Source organism: Stegastes partitus, unplaced genomic scaffold (genome assembly GCF_000690725.1).
Source record: "Stegastes partitus isolate 25-593 unplaced genomic scaffold, Stegastes_partitus-1.0.2 Scaffold242, whole genome shotgun sequence".
In the NCBI taxonomy this organism is placed as follows: Eukaryota; Metazoa; Chordata; class Actinopteri; family Pomacentridae; genus Stegastes; species Stegastes partitus.
In genome coordinates this window covers 141,177-161,042 of record NW_007577973.1, presented here as the reverse complement: position 1 = coordinate 161,042, position 19,866 = coordinate 141,177, and the positions used below count along the sequence as shown (strand labels likewise).

Below are 19,866 nucleotides of genomic sequence, written 5' to 3'. Positions count from 1 at the left end.
CCGGCATTACAATAATCCACATCTCTCTAAAACCTAATCTACTAATCTAATCAAGTAATGAAATGTAAGCAAATAAGTCACTGGGAACCACGCAATAAGTAAAGGGAACCACAGCCAGCTGAAATTACCAGCAAAAGAGGGAGCAGTGACTGGCAAAAAAAAAAAAAAAAAACAATATCTGAACCCATTTCTGGAGGATCAAAATCTCAGGGACACATGAAAAAGAGGCCTCGGCTGCCGAGCTAACAGTAAATGTGGCTGCTCTTCCCTCTAACTTGCCAATCCTCTCGTAAATGAGGGTCTCTGCGGGCCGAAACGCCCTGCTGAGCACTGTCCAGGGTCTCAGGGGGCATCAGAAACAACTGAATTGAAGCCGCAAAGATGATGTCTTTGATTTATAATTTTGAGGTCGGCTCCATACCGAGTTTAGGAGCGAGGAGGACGGAGAGTCAACTTTACAGATGTAACACAGTTGTAACAACATATGTCTGTAAAATGTCTCTTAGAAAGAAAAATGATCAGGCATTTATGAATGTTGGATATACTACATGCACCCCATCTCACTCTGTTGGTATCGGGTAATTGAATTTGTCCAATTTTATCTTTTTTTTATGCGTATCTAATGCAGAAGTAATTTCATTCAGTTCTATTATAGTCTAGTGGAGAAATCCTATAGGAGGAAATCTCAAAAGATTAGGGGAGTCCAATCCTTTGCATGATCCAAACTAATAAAACAGTAAAAGACACTTGGAGCATACGTAACAAAGATGAAATACATAGTTCTATCATTCATGGACTCCAGAAGACTATTAAAGCATGTTTCAGACTTGTTTCTCAGTATTTCCCAAAGATACTTGATTAGATTGTGATCTGGGGAATAATCAACACCTTAATCGCTCTGTCACGTTCCTCAAACTATTCCTATTTTTTTTGCACTGTGGCAGAGAGCATTATCCTGCCGAAACAAACCCACTTGCCACCAGGGGATACTGCTGCAACGAATGGGGTATGTGTGGTCTGCAGCAATATTTAAGTAGGTAAAATGTGTCCAGGCAATATAAACCCAAGAATTCCCAGCAGAATTTTGTCCAGAGCATCACCGATAGCTTCTTCCCATGGGGCATCCTGCTGCTGTATCTTCCATTGGGGAATGACACAAAACAATTCATCAGACCACCTTCTTCCATTGCTCCGCGGTCCAGTTCTGACGCTTATATCACCCATTGCAGGCGCCTTTGGTGGTGGTGGTCGGGGGGGGGTCGACATGGAAAATCTGACCGGTCTGCCCTATACACATCATTAAGGTTTTCAGTAATTTGTGCTACAGTAGCGCTTCCCTGGAGGTCAAACCACACAACGCTGCCCACGCACATCAGTGAGCCTTGGGCCTTCATTACCCTGTTGCAGGTTTGTCCTTCCTTTGGACAACTTCTCTTTGGATTTAAGCGGAAACATCCCACAACACCTGCCGTTATGGAGATGCTCTGACCACAGTCGTCAGTTTGGTCCTTGTTAAAGTCGCTCATATCCTTGCTGCCTCCAACACATCAGCTTCAAGGACTGAGCGTTCACGAGCTGCCTAATGTATCCCACCTCTTGACAGGTGCCCTTGTAACGACATAATCAATGCTAATCACGTCACCTGTCAGTGCTATTAATACTGCGGCTGTTCTCTGTGCATTACATGTCAGTATATGTTCTGTTGTTCGTACATATCTATACAAATAACTTCACTTATATACTATTTATTCAAGAGTTGTGTTTATACTTGCCAGCGTTTCCTTGTGTGGTGCCTACAGGTTCGTCTGTTTTCATTATTAAATGGCCTTGGAGCAAGTTGAGAGGCCATGAAAAGACAGTGGAGAGCTGCCTTCACCGTGAGGACACTACAAATATCTATTTACAATTCTCGAGCTGTCAGAATCTCACTCTTCATTAGCTGCGCCTCCACGACGGTTCTAAATTATAAATATTCCCAGAGATGCTTTGTCTCCGTCGTCTTTCGAGGAAGCCAGAATAAATACTTACAATATTTAGGGCCTGGTGAGTGTTTGCCTGTGGGCTAAGCATGCTCACAGGGCTCTGAGGATCCCTCCAGTGTTTGTGCAGTAGAGATCAAAATCTTGGGCTTAGGAGGGAGGCTTCATATCTCTTCCCATTAGTATTATCTAGAATAGGCTCACAACTTCTATAAAATAGGGCTGCAGTTTGCTGGCATTTTACGACCTGTAGCCTCGACTCCACCAGCAAACTATATACAGCGAACAGGAGGAGTCGAATCGATGTCCGATGCTTGTGTGCAGAAGGAATTTGTAGCAGCTGTAAAAACATGGCAACACAAGCACCTTTGAGAGAGAGTTTAAACTCCTGACAATTAATAGTGAGGAATAATAAAAAAAAAAAAACAGACTTACAAACAGATCGATTCAACTTATGTAATTTAAAGGAAAATGTTACAGCTGATGTGAAATCAGCTGCAGTGTGACCTCCTCCACTTCTCCCTGCCCACGGGAGAAGAACGCTCTACAGCGGCGGTGGAAACGTAGCATTCGGCGCGAGGAGAATGCCAAAGTAGCCCAAAACTGTGTCGCCGAGGCTTTGATGTGGTATTTACAGTAGGCCTATATCCAAAACAGCTTCACTGCCAAGTGTTGTCCTAATCAAAAAGACAGCACATGTCAAATCAAACAGAAGCAGCATGCTGTCTGTATCTTTAGAAGTGCATACATGCAGGAGGGAGGAGAGTAGTGCTTTTCCACTGTGAAAATCCACCCACAGACTTTTCAGAGCTTCTCCATCTCTCCCTGTCAGTCTTTGTTCCCTCTCTCTCCGTCTCTCTCGCTACATACAGCAACATATCAGCGCATACTGTACACACACAGCGGCAACACACACATAGAGGTACACGTGTGTGTCTAAAGGGATGGATCAAGCGCTACACCAAAGTCTCTGGGCAGCTTTGGCTAATCAGGTGAAACAGAAAGAAAATTGACAGAGAGAGGCGTACCTTTCATGAAAAAAAAAAGTTCAAATATTATTCTACCATTGTGTTTACTCCAGAGGACGCCATACACCACACACACACACACACACACACACACACACATATATATATATAATTTTTTTATGTGTTGTTTCAAACAAACAAATTGGTTCTGTGACATAGGGTAACATCAAAGCAATCTACCTCTACTATGGCTGCTTGAAGCAAAGGCCAGGACATGTTGTTATAATGAAAAAAAAAAGAAGAAGCTCCCAGCAGTAATTTCATGGCTACTGAAGCTAGCAGTGGGTAGGTGGTAAAATGGCTTTATTCCAGGTTCAGTTAAGAGGACACAGAGAGAGCATAGGGGTTTATTGTGTGCTTATTGTGACAGACGATGGCTCTCATATCACGCTTTTTAAGGTACAGGTGCTTGACTTGTAGTTTTTCAAGGGGCTGCTGAATTACAGAGGTTGCTGCTGCCGGTTGGACTATCTGGATATTGGGATGTCACTTTGGCAGTGATACCAGTTTATGTGTGCAAAATAAAAAATAAAAAGAAAGAAAGAATGCCAGTGATGCATAGCTTCATCCATATTTCTTTAATATTATTTTTCTTGTGCATTTTATGGCTTCTCTGATGTGCCCTTTCTTGTCAGCGTGTCCAAGCTGATTTATTCTCCTGATGCATGCATAATTTAGTTGTTATGAAGCTGCCGTGAAGGAGAGGGCCACTAAAGCACAAGAGGCATATGTGTGTGTGTGTGTGTGTGTGTGTGTATAAAGTCTCAGCTGGGTGCAGCTGATGTGCCATTATAATGGCTGTGATGAGACCACAAAGCCGAGGAAACAAACTGCAGTCTATGATATAGACATGGCTGCAGCAGGGAAGCTGGCATTCACACTTATTATCTCACATTGTGCGCAGAGAGTATAAATCAACAATTGTGGGTGACAAAATTGCACTTGACTAGACATTATTTGTGTGAAATGTGTCAGAGTGGCATAAAAATTACTTGTATAACAAATTGAAAGGCGAAAAAAGCAGCTGATGGTTTGTAGTCTTACATGAAAAATATTGCTTTGGTTTTCTGGACATCTGCAAAACAGCAGCGGTTGGAGATAAAATGTAAATCACGGAGTGCGCGAGTTAAAACCACACCTCTTTAACTGGCAACGCAGGAGGGAAAAGCAGCAGTATTTCATGTCTTTTATGTGCTGAATCCCTTTGGTTTGGACCATCCTTAGTGCGCTCGGTAATGTATCACATCTCTTAATTTGTTGTGTTGTTTACAGCAGTAAGAGCAATGCCAAAACCACTACAATCAAATTAAAGGACAGACTTGATTTGGTTTGCCATCAAAGGCGTCCAAGAGAGCGGCGGGAGGCGTTTATTGTTTGACTCTTTCAGGGAACAAAGGCAACTGTCTCTAGATGGCCAATTAGAGGGATTGCTGGAGAATAGAGAGCAAAGTTCGCTTTGGTTACAGTACATCTGACTCTGCCTGATTGCTCCCCCCCTCCACCTCATATCTGTCTTTCTATCTATCTATCTACTGTAGCTTGGCAGCAACTAGAAGCGATGAGGCTAACTGTGCGGCCATCCTCCCATTCACAAGCCTCCTGGCCCTTTGGCACATCGCTCTGCCAGTTGTGCCAGACCAGGAGTTATCTTGTCGGCCTGTTTAACAGCGTCTGTGGTGGGTTACGAGGGTTTAATACAAAGCCAAGTGGATTTCGATCGATTCGACGAGAATAATATTAATCTGACAGATTTAGCATGCTTGCAGATAATTTAAAAGTCAACCCCTGACTTTAGCAGCCATGTTAGATGTAATCAGACATTCAGAACAAACAGAAAAACCCCAACTCACGTCATGTACATGTAAACAGATGCACGGAATACAGCATTTCTAAGACTTTATTCTGGTCTGCACTTCTCATCAAACACACATTGTTTGAAAGTACCGAAGCTATTTCACATATAAATGTCAACTGTGCTTGGACACAGACGAAAAGCACGTATTCATTAACCGGTGAAAGTGAAATATCAAGCACAGGAAGGCAATTTGTCTGTAAAAATGGAATAAAATGAGAGACTAAATATTGTACTCTGTTACGTCCAACACCTGATAAATAGGAATAGAAATTCAGCACACTTGAATGAGTGGGTTAGGACCGCACTGAGTGATTCCTGTTAGTGGAAGATTAGACTTTGGAAGTCGTAATGAAGTCTTCTACTGTAGCTATCAGTCTGAACGTGCCGGAATACTCAAATCTGTGCTGCTCCTTCAGACGGAGGCTGTTCTGGCGCTTGTGCGGTACTAAAGTTCTACACATTGCACAAGCAGCATGTCAGCAGTGTGACTGTGTCCTCTGTCAGCGTCACACTTGTTCCACTCAGTCATTTTTGTCACATGTCGTCAGCGTCTTCTGAACTGAGACGACAGGCCCCCAGTAACCCTCGGTGTCTTATGCTAAAGCTGACTTTAACGGAAACTTTAAACCTGCCTGTCAGGTTCGTACGGAGCAGAATTGCCCACAAATGCAACATTTTTGTTGCGTGACTGACTGCAAGTTACTAATTAAGGTGTGCCACATTGCCTTGTGAAGCTAGAGCTACATTTTTTCTGCGTGTTTCATGACCTCAACACGTTTTGGATGCATCTCTGTGAAAACTGATCACATTTACACTTACAAGTTGCTAAACCTCACCTTTTAAAAAATCCATTTAACCCCACAGTTTTGCAGTTTTTAAGCGACAAGGCTGCACTCTCCGGAGCAGACAAACGACACACTAATGCAGTCAACTGAGCTCCATATTTCCATGGTTTCGTTTCCTTTTATATCGAGACATTTTTCTTCAATCAAATGATCTGTGTTTAAAAACAACAGAAACTAATCATTGCCCCCGTTATGGGAAACCCAGATTGGCTTGTTTGATCTGGGTTTAGGTTCAGACTGTTGTCTGCGAGACAGCTGCCTAAGCGATAATGAAAGAGCGAGTGACTCTTTTTTTTTTTTTTTTTTTAGAAAGTAAATATATTTCTCTTGAGGACAGCTCGGGTGGAGTTCAGCGTCTCTCTGTCTTACATACCGCTGTAAGGGCTTAGTTGTGATATATTCTACTTTTTTCCGCCAGAAGCAGTTCAGTTTTAATTTAACATTGAAAGCTGTAACCGATTCTAATAAGTACCGTATAAATGCCTGCATATGCTTCGGAGACCATATAGCGGATCAGAATTTGCACATATTTGCATGTTTTAAAACAATCTATTCCCACTGTGGTTGCGTACGCTGCAACAGCCACTACTGATCAATACGCTACATGCACCTTATTGTTCCAGATAAGTTTGCTGAATTGACTCAACAGCAGTCGAGGTCATTGGAAGTATTGACAGAGCAAATGAAAGACGTGCCCTGGAGATATTTTAAGACTGAATGCTGGGATACAGCGTTCACCTGGCAGTTTTTTTGCTCAAAGAACATTTGACTTCCCGGTGCCATAATGAGGCGATGACATCGAACACTATTTCAACTGTAGTTTCAACTGTCATTGGTTAAATGATAAAAGTAAATAGCTCTGTGCTTTCTGTGCAGCAGCTAGGTGTCGGATCGTTTTCTTCCTAACTGTATCACATTCAGAATATTGATTGGTGGAGGAAATGATAGAAAGAGACGTCAGGAGGCCCAGCATTGTTCTTAATATGTCATCAATGCCTCAGCGAGGCGATGGATATTGTGAGACGGGCTAAAATCCTTTGTCTCACAACACCGTGATAGATTTAAAGAGGTGGCAGCTCCAGGTCTTAGCACAAAATATCACTGGAATTGCTCTCAGCAGATTGGTATTCACAAAATGTCAATGGAAAGTATAAGAGCTTTCACACTGTCAGAAGACTCAATCAGTCATATTTACATCTTCATAAGGTTTTATTTTTTTTCACGTCTTGTTGCTCAGCTCAAGGTGAACTGGAGATTCTCAAGACTAACAAATATAAATAAAGCAAAGAGGCAGGGCTGAGATTTAAACACTGACAAAGCAGAACAAATGAAGGATAGAAATTCAATTGACCCTTTGCTAAACCCCCCACTAAACAAATTGATCAGTCTCAAGTTAGCAACGGTAACCAGGCACAGCAGGCCTGTCAAGCTTTGGAGTTAAAGCCACACGCTGCATTTAAAATGTCTGCATTGTGTCTTTTTTATACTTCAAAAAAAAACAAAGAAACAGAAATAAATGGATGTTTTGCTCTAATTTAAATTGCTAGCATGCCTTAATACCGAGCAAATGTCAGTGTTAAGATTGGCACCTGATTTACTATTAGCTTTGATGAAAATATGTACTAGTCTTTGTCAAATTTTGGTTTAAAAAAAAAAAAAAAAAAAAGATGTAACAGGTCAAACAGACAAATCTGCTGAACAACGAAAAAATTTGCATTGATTGGGAGCTGCAGTATATGATGCTGCACTTTTGTTTTTTGTTTTGTTTTTTTAAACACACCACCTGTAATTTGTTCATTTGTCTATTTTTCCACGTTGGTTTTTATTTGTTGCCAAAAAAAAGGAAACATTTTATCATTGTTCCTGTCTTGAAATTAAAAAAATCAGTGTTTTTGTTGATGAAATTGACACCTGCTAATGTCAATATAAACCATAGACTGTATATACAGTTTAACGTAGACTTTGGGTCGTAAAAGTGAAGCTAATCATGCATTCTTTCTAAAAGCCAGCAGGGGGCGACTCCTCTGGTTGCAAAAAGAAGTTGGATTATATAGAAGTCTATAAGAAAATGATCCTACTTCTCCCTTGATTTTCTACTTCAATAAACATTTTCTTTTTGGTTTTTTGTTTTTTGTTGTTTTTTTCAGGCTTTGTTAAAAGGGCCTTGTTGTCCTTTTTTTAATTCTTGTTCCGTTTTGGGTTGAATCGGTTGTTGAAGGCGGGTTGGTTTACGGGTGAGGTTAACTGATCTGCAGGCTGCTACTACACCATACATTGTGTCCTTGAATTCTTTACCTTTTGCTCGTCACACCTGGTTTCAAAAGAGCAAGACGGTGACGACCAAATGCCTCGAACAGTCATCCACAACCCAATGGGTGACGTCACTGTTGTTACATTAATCCTTTAAATGATCTAAATGCAGCCTTTTTGGAGGGGATTGAAATAAAATACTCAAAACTAGTACATCAACTGTGTTGTACTAACTCACACCAGGACACTGACGGACTTACTTAGTTACTATATCATAGCAGCTCTCAGTGGCCTTGGTCAAACTCATTGTATAGGAGGATAACAGACAGATGTGTAAGCTCAGTAGTTAAGCATTGTAGTCTTGGCATTTATTGGAATTGTTGTCATATATATGTTGCTATGACTCCGCACAGCAAAGCTCAATGCCATCTGTGTTGCTGTTACATTATTCTTGAAGGCCCTTTTTGTAGGGTTTTAAGATGAGTCAGCTGAAAACATCAAACAATTCTGCCTCATGAAGCTAGTGTAAGCTTAATTAGCTGGCGTAAGCTGACAAAAGTTGCCAGAGACAACTGCCGGAAAAATCGATAGTCATTAGGAATAATGAGAAATCTGCTTTTGTATACCTCGGATTGAAATCGAGGAGCAGTTGTTTGAAAAATTACTAAGGGCACTGCAGCATTGACATTCTCGCTAACGGATCTTGAAAGTTCTAATTAGTTTTCTACTGTCAAACGCGCTACAAATTTCCTCAGCGCACGCGGTTTGTTTCCCATTTCATCTCTTCTTGACCGTTTTGCCGTATTTGCGGAGGCGAAGGTTCCACCTGCTTTGCAACAATGAGCTCAAGGATAGACGCTCGGGAGGGAAGGGACGTAAGAGGAAGCTAAAAGCATGTAAAGAAGAGGTATGGAGGGAAGTGAGAAAGAGAGAAAGAGTGACTCATAAATCAAGCAGAGGTGAGATTGCTGAATCAGGGTTGATTGTGCCTGGGAGAGACAATAAAGCCTGTAATCATCTGTCTCTGCTGCACAGACCTGGCAATTATCTGCCCATACCTGACCGCCAGAACAGAAAGGGCAAGATCCATCTACCTTCACCCTACCACCCTATACAGCTCCAGTTTTTAAGGGGAAATTCGTGTGCTGATGCAAACTGAAACAGACAAAAATGTTCACTGCAGAAGAGAAAAGAATCGGGAAAAGAGATGATGCAGCGTACGGGAATGTTGCAGGGGCAATCAGCTACTTTCTGGTTAGTCATATGCGATGTTTGGAGGTTAAAAGAAAGTTTGGATCCGTCATTTTTCTCTACCCACACGTATTAACGCACACACACACACACAGAAGGTAAGCTGTCAATATATTACTGCAGATAAGAGGAGTAGCCACTCATTAAGCTGGTATAACACTGCCTACGGAGGCTCCATTTGCTTCCAGTGCAGCTCCTTCATCATAACGTCTGCTTTCAAACAGCTGTCTGATATTGGCATTTAGGGTACAAATTTCCCTCCATTTCCCTCCAATACATCTGAGCCTGAAGCATATGGACCATCACTCTCCGACTGAAAGCACTGCACTGAGGCCTAAAAGCATTTTTTGCCGGTCCAATAACAGAGCCAAATGAATAGTGTGGCTGTAATTAATCTTTTCTATTGACTGAATAAAACCTCTTGGTAGAACTCGGCGATGTGAATGTTTTTTTTTTTTTTTTCCATCCTGCAGAGCTGTGTTTTTCCTCCCTAATAGGAGAGTTTAGAGAATAATTGCGAAGTTGCTTCCAGTATTGTGGATGATCAGTGCTTTTATCAAACAGAAATTAAAAGGCAAAAAAAAAAAAAAAAGGCACTCAAGAAAATAATACATTACAACAGGTGCTATGTGGGGAGCAGCATGAGCAGAAGGGTCATTTGTAATTTGGGCTGATTTGTTTATTTCACTGTCTGCTGCAGAATCACAAATCTGTCACAGCCACCTGCATGAAAACAAAAAAAAAAACAGGCGCTATGTGTTGTCATATAAATTAGATTTTTTTTCCGTCTTGCTTAGGTGAACGTCATTTAAACGTACGATTGGAGATCACCAGTTGCTATAGATCTGTTTTTCAGACAACTGGAGGGAAGTGAGCGCCATGTACATTCGCTTTTCATCGACTTTTCTTCTGATTTCAATTATATTTAGCCACATGTTCTTGCACACAGGCTTTTTATCTAATTTTAATATGGATTTTATCACAGTATGTTGGCTAAGTGACGTCCTAACAACCAGATCTCAGAGGGTGCGGCTTTAATGGAACCCACCGGATCCCCGCAGAGCTGCATGCTTTTACCATTTCTATTAATTTTATATAAGAATGAATATCAGGGCAATAAGGCATAAAGATTTGTCCTTAAGTATGTCAATACTCTGTCTGCCCTCTATAGGATGTGGAACAACCTCTTGGCCCAGTTTTCGATAAATTTGTTAACTGGAGTGATCACTCTTACCCCCCAAAAAAACAGCTTCTAAGACCAAGGAAATGTTTATTGATTTTCAGAGGAGGCTCTTTATCTGCCCTGCACCAAAGTGTGATTAAGGCTGAACTGGTGGCAGCAATGCAACAATATAAGTATGTGGGCACTGCCCTGTTAGAGGAGATGAATTCTGCTGCAAATACAAACGCTATATGTCAAAATGCAAATCAGTGGTTGTTCTTTTTAAGTAGGTTGTGGAGCTTTAATGTGGACATGATGCTGATTAAAAAAGTTTTCTTCTTCTTTTATCTAATGTGTTCTTTGTTTTATAATGATTTGCTGGTTTAGAAGTCTGAATCGTACAAATAGGAGGAAAAAAATGTCAAGCTGTGCTGGAAGATTTCTGGCCTTAATGATCTTCAGCTTCTGTATGAAGCCAGTGTCATCTCAAAGGCACAGATTGTTCTGGACCCTCAACATCCTTTACATGTTGACTTCCAGATGCCTCCAACAGGGCGGATGTTTAGCTTCTCTGTAGGTAGCATTAATAGATGCAGATTGCCCTTTGTCCCATCTGCTATTGGCTGCTTAAACAAACCACAGCCTTGGATGTCACCACGACTCCCATTCTTTTTCAAATGATTCATAGTGACACTGTGGGAGATATCGATCTTGTAGTGTGTTTGTGCATGATGTATTGTAGGTATTTATGTTTTATTAGACTGTCTGTAGAGCAAATTGTGACTTTATAGCCGAAGCAGTGCTATCATGAATAAGCAACAGAGCTTCATTCATTTCAAAAATCATGATTTAATCTTAAAAATATAACCATATATTGCAAAATAACGATTCAAAAATCAAAAATCTGTGTGTTTCTGACCTATAGTAAAGCTGTTGTCACAGTCTCAGCAGTAGGCCACCAGCTACATGTGGCTAAATGCACACGACACCTGCCACTGACGGGAATAGGCTGTAAGTCGGTGCATGAGAACTAGTTTGGAAGTGAATCAAACTAATTGCTAAAACTAATGGATAAATTGAAGTTTAAATCTAGATATAAAATACAGAAAACACTTGGGGTAATGGATAAAGTATGAAAAACACTTCAGCATTATCCATTTTTATTTAGTGTTACTCAGCATCCACTTTGAAACCGAAATAAATGGATTTGTAAAACCAGTAGGGGATGCTGATGAAGGGGTTCAGCTCATCAGACAGGGTTGTGGGGGGGCCGTGTTAGACAAACCGGTTTGAGAACACTGAAACAGATACAATAACTCAGAGTAATACAAATGAAAGCGGTTCTCTGTCAAATTTCCTTTAGCTACAGAGCCAGAGGGTAAAAAAATGTACACCCCCGACGACTATTTTTTCCCTTCTCACTCCTCCTGGTTTAGCCAGCAGCCAGTGTCCATATTGCCAGGGGAGCTGCACTACCTGATAAGCGGAGGTAGAGGCTCTCTGACACATCTGTCTGCTTGATGAGCCAAGTGTCAAAGCCCCCCAAAGTGCTGGATGGAGTGCATCAATAAACGACTTTAATCCCCTCCTGGGGCCAATGTCCTCCCACTAATAAGGGATCGTCTTACACCACTGGCAGTAAGGAGAGAGGCAAAAGTGGCTTGGCATGGGCCTCAGCACGGGGATGCACTGTACGCTGGGAATTGTCTGTACACAGGTAACAGGCTGTAAATCACATGCGCCTGCTGTTGCCTTAATTGCCGCACTGAATTGGTGTTTTGTTTCCTCCTCCTTCTCGTCCTCCCGCCCTCTTTTGCCCTCTGTCACCCCTTTTCTCTCCTGAAAGTAGATGTCTGTTTGTCATCACTCTGTCTCTCTTTCTCTAACACCTCCTCTGTTTTCGTATCTCAGGCTATTTTCCCCACCTCCGCTATGTATCCAACTCTGCCCCAGACTGTCTCACTTGCCAGACAGAAGTGGAAAAGCAGAAGGATGGGGGCCGAGCGGTATTGGTTGTGCTGAAGGACGTGTGGGTTGCTAGCATCCGCAGGGAAGATCCAATGAGTGTCCTAGTCAGAGTGACCCTAATTAACCACATATTATCTGCAGGCTGTGTGGAGGATTAAGGCCCTCAGCTCTGGACCCTACAGGCCTGGAGACCCACAGACAGAGGACTCTGTGCTAAAGCGCACTTCATATTCTGCCTCTAAGCAAGATACAGAGAGAGAGGGGTTGGTGTGAAGCTGGACCATAAAAAAAAAAAAAAAGAACCAAACAAGAAAGCAGAGAGCATGCAGCAGGGAAGACAGGTGGCTTGAAGCATATCTGCAGGTCAGGACCTTTCTATAATGAGCGAGTAAACAAAGTAAATGCAAACTGCGATGTGCAGTGCAGGAGGAATGTGTGGCCACCGTTTCTGGCAACCTCACAAAGAGGAAGACATAATTTGGCTTTGTCTGTCATATCATGAACACATCCTTTGCCTCCTGCCCAGGTGCTGTTTGAACAAATTGAAGTTTCTGTAGGAGGAGGGGATCATTATTCTATTGAGAGATAATGAGCTCATTTTCTCATCTGACATTAGAAATCCCAGAAATGAACACTTCGCCGTGTTGACAGGTTGTCATATACACGGCGTCAACAAGGCAATGCAATCTGGGAAATACACAGAACCGGCATTGACGCTGCACAATAAGCAGCCCCCACAGGCAGGCAGAGACTCTGATTTCTGTAGAAAACATTTTAGTAGCAGCTGTGACATACCTCATTTCAGATGAAAGACGAGCCAATATCAACAACACGATTAAACAGAAGATTAACTGACACCAACCAGCCAACTGTTAGAGGAATCCAAAGGTTATAGCTCATAGAGCATGCCGTTTGTTTAAGTGTAATGTGTTATTACAAGTGTTACGAGCTGCTGTTTAATATATTTCCCATTTACATACCTCCCAACTACTATATAAAATAGTGCAGTGTTAACAGTTCGAGCATTTCCGCGGCTCTCGTGAACTATTACGGAGTCTATCCATCCTTTGCTAACCCCGCTGTGCGTCTGCTACTCTGAGTCACTGTAACGTGGTTCCATGCTGTAATTCAAGCTCCCGTGTCCCGACTCAAGGCTCGCGCTGTCACCTACCTCGGTCTGTGTCGTAGAGGTAGACAAACTTCTGCCATTTGTAGTGGGAGAGCAGGCTGAGGACAGCACCCCGGAGGGCGGGCCGCATCTGGATGACAAACTGCACCTCATTATCGGTGGGGTAACTGGGTGTGACAAAGGAGGTGTGCAGAGCGCCGCAGAACGAGGTCAAGGTGTTCATGGACTTCTTGTCGTAGAATCCGAAGATGGCGTACACCCCGCGGGAGAACTGAGAGCAAACTGCAGGGACAAGGGAGGAGGACAAGTGTTAGCACGGTCGTCAGCAATGTGTGCGCTCTCACAAATGTGCGCCTCATCACTTTAGGCAGCAATGCTTCATGTGGGCGGTTTGACCCGCCACTAACAGCCAATCAAGGGTTCATGTGACTCCGGCTGACCCCCAGTGGACTCGACAAATCATTTACAGCACATCCAGGCAAATAAAGCACACAGAAAGCCAAACAGTCGGATTTGTAATTTGGTTTTCTCTCATTATATACTGTCGCTTCTGGTTTTAGCAAACAAAAAAAATGCCAGCTTAGGTCAGGTGTGGCTGCAACAAGATGGTTTTCTGTCAGATAAGTTTTTAGATTTCTCATTGTAAAGTATCAAAAAAGTAATGCGTTACAATCCTGCATGTTTGGCGTGTTTACGTACATATTACATTGCCAATGCGGTATGATAAAACAATATCAGTTCTTTAATATTCTTCAGTCTTTACTTGAATTATAAAGAACTCTTTAAAAGTTTGAAAGAGGGTCGTCGCCCTCTGTACATCTTGGTATTAAGCGATTTGCAATCATCTGCATTAAATTAGACTGAGCTTAAATTTAAAGTATAAAGCACTTTATGATATAACAATATAATATAATTACATTATTTGTTTTGTCTGTTTTGCTTTGTATGTACAGGATAGGTCTACGCTTGGACAACAGTAGAAGAAACATGGATTTAACTTCATCATATACATTGTGTGATACGTCTCATTTTCCTGTTTTGTTAAATAACAACAACAACAACAACAATAATAGTAATAATAATAATATAGTGCTTTTCAAAATACTCAAAGCCGCTTTACAAAGTGGGGAACAACAAAACAGACAAACAAACATAATAACAAATAAGTAAATAAAATTAAGAAAGGAAATAAATATTATTGCAGATAATCTGATATACTTTTTTGGTATAAATGACAAACAAAACAAGCAATACGACAACGTGACACTGGATTTCAGAGATGTATGATGAGCACTTTCTGTTATTTTCTGACATTTTACAGACCAAACATTCAACATTTCCAAAAAAAAAAGAACCATGACCTCTTCAAGGTCACAGTAGCTCAGGTTTGAACAATACTCTCAATTAAAACAGAAATCGTGTTACAAAATGGGGGCTGGAGTTCAAAAGATGTGGGCGTTCACCAGATAGAAACAGTCTGATGAAAGACTCTAAAGCCTCTGTGGCTACAATTACTACCATTCTTTGTAATCGGTCTCTTGTGAGTTCCCAACACTGTAGAGCTCCTTTTCATTTAGAAAATAATCTGCAAAGCAATCAATAATGAAAATAATGTCTTGTTGTGCCCCAAATTGATACCCATCTCTTGTGATCACAGTACAAAATCCTGTTTACACCCAGCATTAACCCTTTCCACCCTGGAGGTCCCACTGACAGTTCAAGGCTTCATCTGTTATTAAACTGTAAGTGGCAGCGCTCTCTTTGTACCACTATGATTAAAAAAAAAATGGAAGTAACATTGTTCCTGTTGCACTACATTTGGTAGAACTGCATTGAATTTCCAGAACAAGGTCAATAGCATCAATGTTTAATGACTCATTCTTAAACTTTAATTTACAGATTTTATTAGGCAGAAATAACAATGTCAATTCCAAGTCTCATTCTGGTCTGGTGTGGTGATGGGGACACCAAGGCTTACTGTAATTCCAATTCTTCCCAAGTGTCACGTCTCCGTGGAGCCCACGGTTTTTCATTTTGGCCACACAGTTGTGGAGCCGTTTGGGGATATTTTTTAGATGGAAATTAAAAAAAGAAAAAAAAGCTACAGGTTTAAGGGTTTAACATTCATTCTTCTGCATCTAGATAAGAGAAACGTACGTCAATGCACCGTGCACAACACAACAGCACACAACAGATCTGGTAACGGTGGCTCACAAATGCAAGCGGTGCAGTTTGTGTGTCTGGTAGAAAAGTGGCAGCCAAAGGATGGAAACTCATTCACTGAAGGTCTCCAGCTCCCACTAGGAGCTCCCACCAGTTATCGCTCTGCTCCCTCATCCACAGTGAACGGCTCACTGCAGCATTCGCAGCAGCTGTGAGAGCTACTGTTGCCTGTCGCCGTTTCTGTTGCCTCCCACGAAGGAGCTGAGAAAGACAACTCTTTCTGCCTCCAGTGAAGAGTGAATACAGACTCACTTTCAATGACCTTATACCCACGTTTGTTTGTCTTTTGTTGATGCCACAATGTCAGTTCCAGCTTCTGTGTTTTCATAGCTTGAATGACAAATGAGATCTAACGAGAGCAAAGTCTGCACAAAACTGCATTAACTTACACAAATAGATGTCATGTTTTAACACTTAAAGCGATGAGATTAGCTTCTGAGGAAGGAAAAACAACAACAACCACTTTAACTAGTTACACAAAAACAAGTGAAATTGCAAACTGCTTTGATCAGAGGTTAAAAAGAGAAAATAACATATCTGTAACAGCCACTTTTCTATCAGCATTTGCATTGGATATTTCTTTAGAGACAAAAAAAAAAAGTTTCCATTTGTTTGTGTATTCATCAAGCGATCTAGAGGGACAGTGTGGATTGTTAGGAGTGGATGACTTCCATTCAGTGAGAAGCCATTAATGTGTGAACTAATATTATGAGCTGCAGGTGTGTTTTGCTTTTCCTGTCCTATCATGAATTGCTGCTCACTTCTTCTGATTGACTCTCAAGTGTCCCCGGTGGGTAATCAAGCATTCTTAACATCCGTAAACACTTTATACGAGTAAACACAATATTCCTGTGCTGCACGACGTGGAGGAAAGGCTCCGCTTCTTTGTGTGTAATGGCTACGTCGAATGTTTGTTCCTGATTGAATGGAGGGTTTAAGTCCTACAGAGGTATACCGTTTAAACGCTGCTCTAAGTTACTATACTTTGAACTGAAAACAATCAATCACCAGCATGACGGGTTTGTATTTTGTGCTTCCATCCTAATCAAGCAGGAGATGCAATCACAAACACCATAATAACTGTTTGTTTTCTCTTTCTGCCCAGGAGAATTCGTCTTCGTCTGCAGAGAAACGTATGCGCAAACCTTTTTTCCGATGCCGAGAGGCCGGCAGCACCAGCTTCTCACGTATTTGGCTCCTGAGCACAATTGCGGTGTGAATGAGAAGATCTAGTCACTGGTGGGATTTGCCTCATCCTTTTTAATTCTATTCCCTCCCCTATCTGTCCTGGTACAGACACCTCTTCCAAGGTATAAGCATCCATTCTCAGTCACTCACACACACACACACACACACAGAAGCAGCCACACACACCGGATGCAGACATACAACCACACACACACACACACAACACAACACAGCTTCTTGATAAGTGAATCAACAGATGGACAGCAGTATTGTGGGTAAGTGCTGCAGGGTGAGTGGTGCAATCTTCCATACTGAATGGGAGCCAGTAGGAGTTCCAGCCCTTGTCGAGGCCCAGTTTCCTCTGCACTCCCTCTTAATTTGGGCCAGTACTGACACAGAACCTATCCTAGGAGACCAGATCTGGCAGCCTCTTTCTCTCTGCTCAGCTGTCCTCTGCTTATTAGGTTGAGCTTTGAGCAAGCCCAAGCTTCAATAACAGACATGTCCACACCATCTCCTCTCGCTCCCCTCACCCCATTCTTTTTTTTTTTTTTGCTCTCATTTTCCCCTGTTAGCGATGCACTGCCTTTGTGCTGCACCATTTTGATGTTCGACACCTTATTGTAGTGGAAATGTGTTGCGGCGATCCTATGAGCAACCCCTCTGAGCTCCGGGGAGGTTCTCCCTTGGCGGCGAGATTTGTAAGGATGTTCTACACGGAGGCTGATGTGTCCTGTTTCGGGGGCACGGAAACTGCACCAGATCTGCCAGCATCCTGCAGCTCTGACCCTCAAAACACAAGAACTCTTTTGCCTCAAGAGCTGCACACTCCAGCGTCAGCCCTCGTGAGCATCGTTTGCGACAGGTAAACGGGCCTCGACAGCGCCGGCTCTCGCTGTACGCATTACCGTAAAGACCCAATCGCGATTAGTGGAAGACTACATACAATTAATGGAAGCAGCGTTATTGATTTTTAGCGGCGTGCCATAAGCTGAGCTGTGCAGAAACCTCTTGTTTTCTCACTCTTAATCACCGCTGGCACGTTTCCACGGTTGGAGGCCGAGCAGAAGTGCCACATCTTGAGGCTTTGTGGGGGTACACAGGATGTTTATATACTGTAGCCTGGAGGTGATAGAAAATCTGAGCCGCAGAACCTTCCAGCTTAGCTGCAGTAATGCCGTTAGATCATGATTGATTAAGGAAACGTGTCTTCTCATGAGTAAAAATGACCCGTCGTTCGGCACGCAGGTATAACCATCATTTATACAAAGTGCCGCAAGAAATTAGCTTCGACCAATTTGTTGTTTCGCCCGGCGCTGGTGGAGGAGAAAAACAAACAGAAGTGCTGGCTCTTATCTCCAAAAGCAGAAAACACCTGTGATGTTTTATTTTCCCCAAATCACAAATCTTTGTTTTAACTTTCAAATTAATCTAGAAATGATTTGTAAGCTGCACCACTTTGCTACCACACTAATTTGCAGCACATTTCTTAAGCTTTAAATTTTTAAAAATTCTTGAATTTAAGGTTTAATAAAACGGCAGCAGAACAAACGAGGGAAGCATATACATGGGGGCATGTATTAATATTAAATAGGAAAGAAAAAGTGCTGGGTAGAAAAGTGTATCAAGTTGAGCTGAATTCGTAAGAGCCAAACACAACTATTTCTGAAATCCTCCACATATGGAAAACTCTGGATTACCCTACAGCAGCTCAAAACACAGATACTCTCTATATGTATGCATCCCCTCACTCATATATTTTTTCCCCCCCCAAGAAACGTCTCTCCATGCAGTACTGATCCCCTTCCCCTCCTCTCCTTCAACACCTCTCCTCTTCTTTATCCTCACCACTCTATTTGACCTCTTCTTTTGTTGCCTGTTTTTTTTTTTTTTTTTTGCCTCAGCCATCTGGTCATCCCCCAAAGCACACATCCTCTTCAAGCATGGCAGTATCTCTCTCCACCTGAGTGCCTCTTTCTTTCCCCTCTCAGATTGTTTCCCCCATAATATCGCCCCGCTCCATCAGCGGAGCAAAGATTGGACTTACAAAAAAAACAACAACAGAAAAGCTTGACGGTAAAGTCATGTGACAAAGTTGCAGCAGAGAAAGGAAAGGCCTCGTCGCCAAACTTAATTTTTCTCTGTAATTAAATAAAAACGAAACAAATGTTTTGCTCCACATGGAAATAAGGCGGCCGAACTTGTCACCGACTGTGAGGGAATAACACATCAGTTAATATAATTCAATGATTCTCTGAGTGTCACCTTGAATTGCAATGATGTTAATTTACTCACACAACCATGTGCATGCAGAGGGAGTCATTACTGGAGCTTGTGTGAGGACCGAGTGGTAAACAGCACAACTTAGATAACCCTCTCTCATCTGCTCTTTCTCTTTTTCCTTCTTCTCTAATCTCATTTGCCCTTTTTTTTTTCTTCCTCTGCAGCTAACCATGCCTCCTCCTCCTCCTCCTCCTCCTCCTCCACCTTCCTGCTGCAGGGAACCATGCATCCCATCTCCAGTTCACTGGTCAAACACACACAGTGTGCCGCCCTCATTCCCTTCTATAATCAGGACACTCGGCAGTGCTACAGGGATGTTACATTTCTGATGCATCACTTGAGATGGCTGGCCTGGAATGCTAGTTCAGAGGGATATGCGGTATCCTGGAGGCACGCTGAGGCTAATTCATAAGAAAACCTTTTCATGCACTCAGAGTATTTAGACTTCCATGCTCCACTGCGGCCCACGAGCCAGAGCCTTGCGCAGCCTTGGGAAGAGGGCCGGGAACAGTAAATGTCAATGATGATTGTATCTCTTTAGCTGTTTTCCTCGTCCTTTCCGCAAAAGCCGCATTCTCGCTTTCCCTCTTTGGCTCCGTTGTTTCTCCTCTCAGCCACTTGTCCTCCATTTCCTGCCTGTGTCTCGGTCTCCTTTTCCCTCTGGTCCTCGTAGCTCCTCTTTGCTGGTACCCGCCGCCCCCCCTC

General features: G+C 42.3%; 1 protein-coding gene across 1 annotated transcript in view; it reads right to left on the bottom strand.

Annotated features, from left to right (window-relative positions):
• Window positions 1-19,866, bottom strand: part of LOC103357241 (glutamate receptor 3) — an 85,435-nt gene that overhangs the window by 45,702 nt on the left and 19,867 nt on the right. Inside the window, exon 3 of the mRNA XM_008281700.1 lies at window positions 13,510-13,749. Coding sequence (XP_008279922.1) covers window positions 13,510-13,749 — 240 coding nt within the window. The remainder of the gene's footprint in view (window positions 1-13,509; window positions 13,750-19,866) is intronic.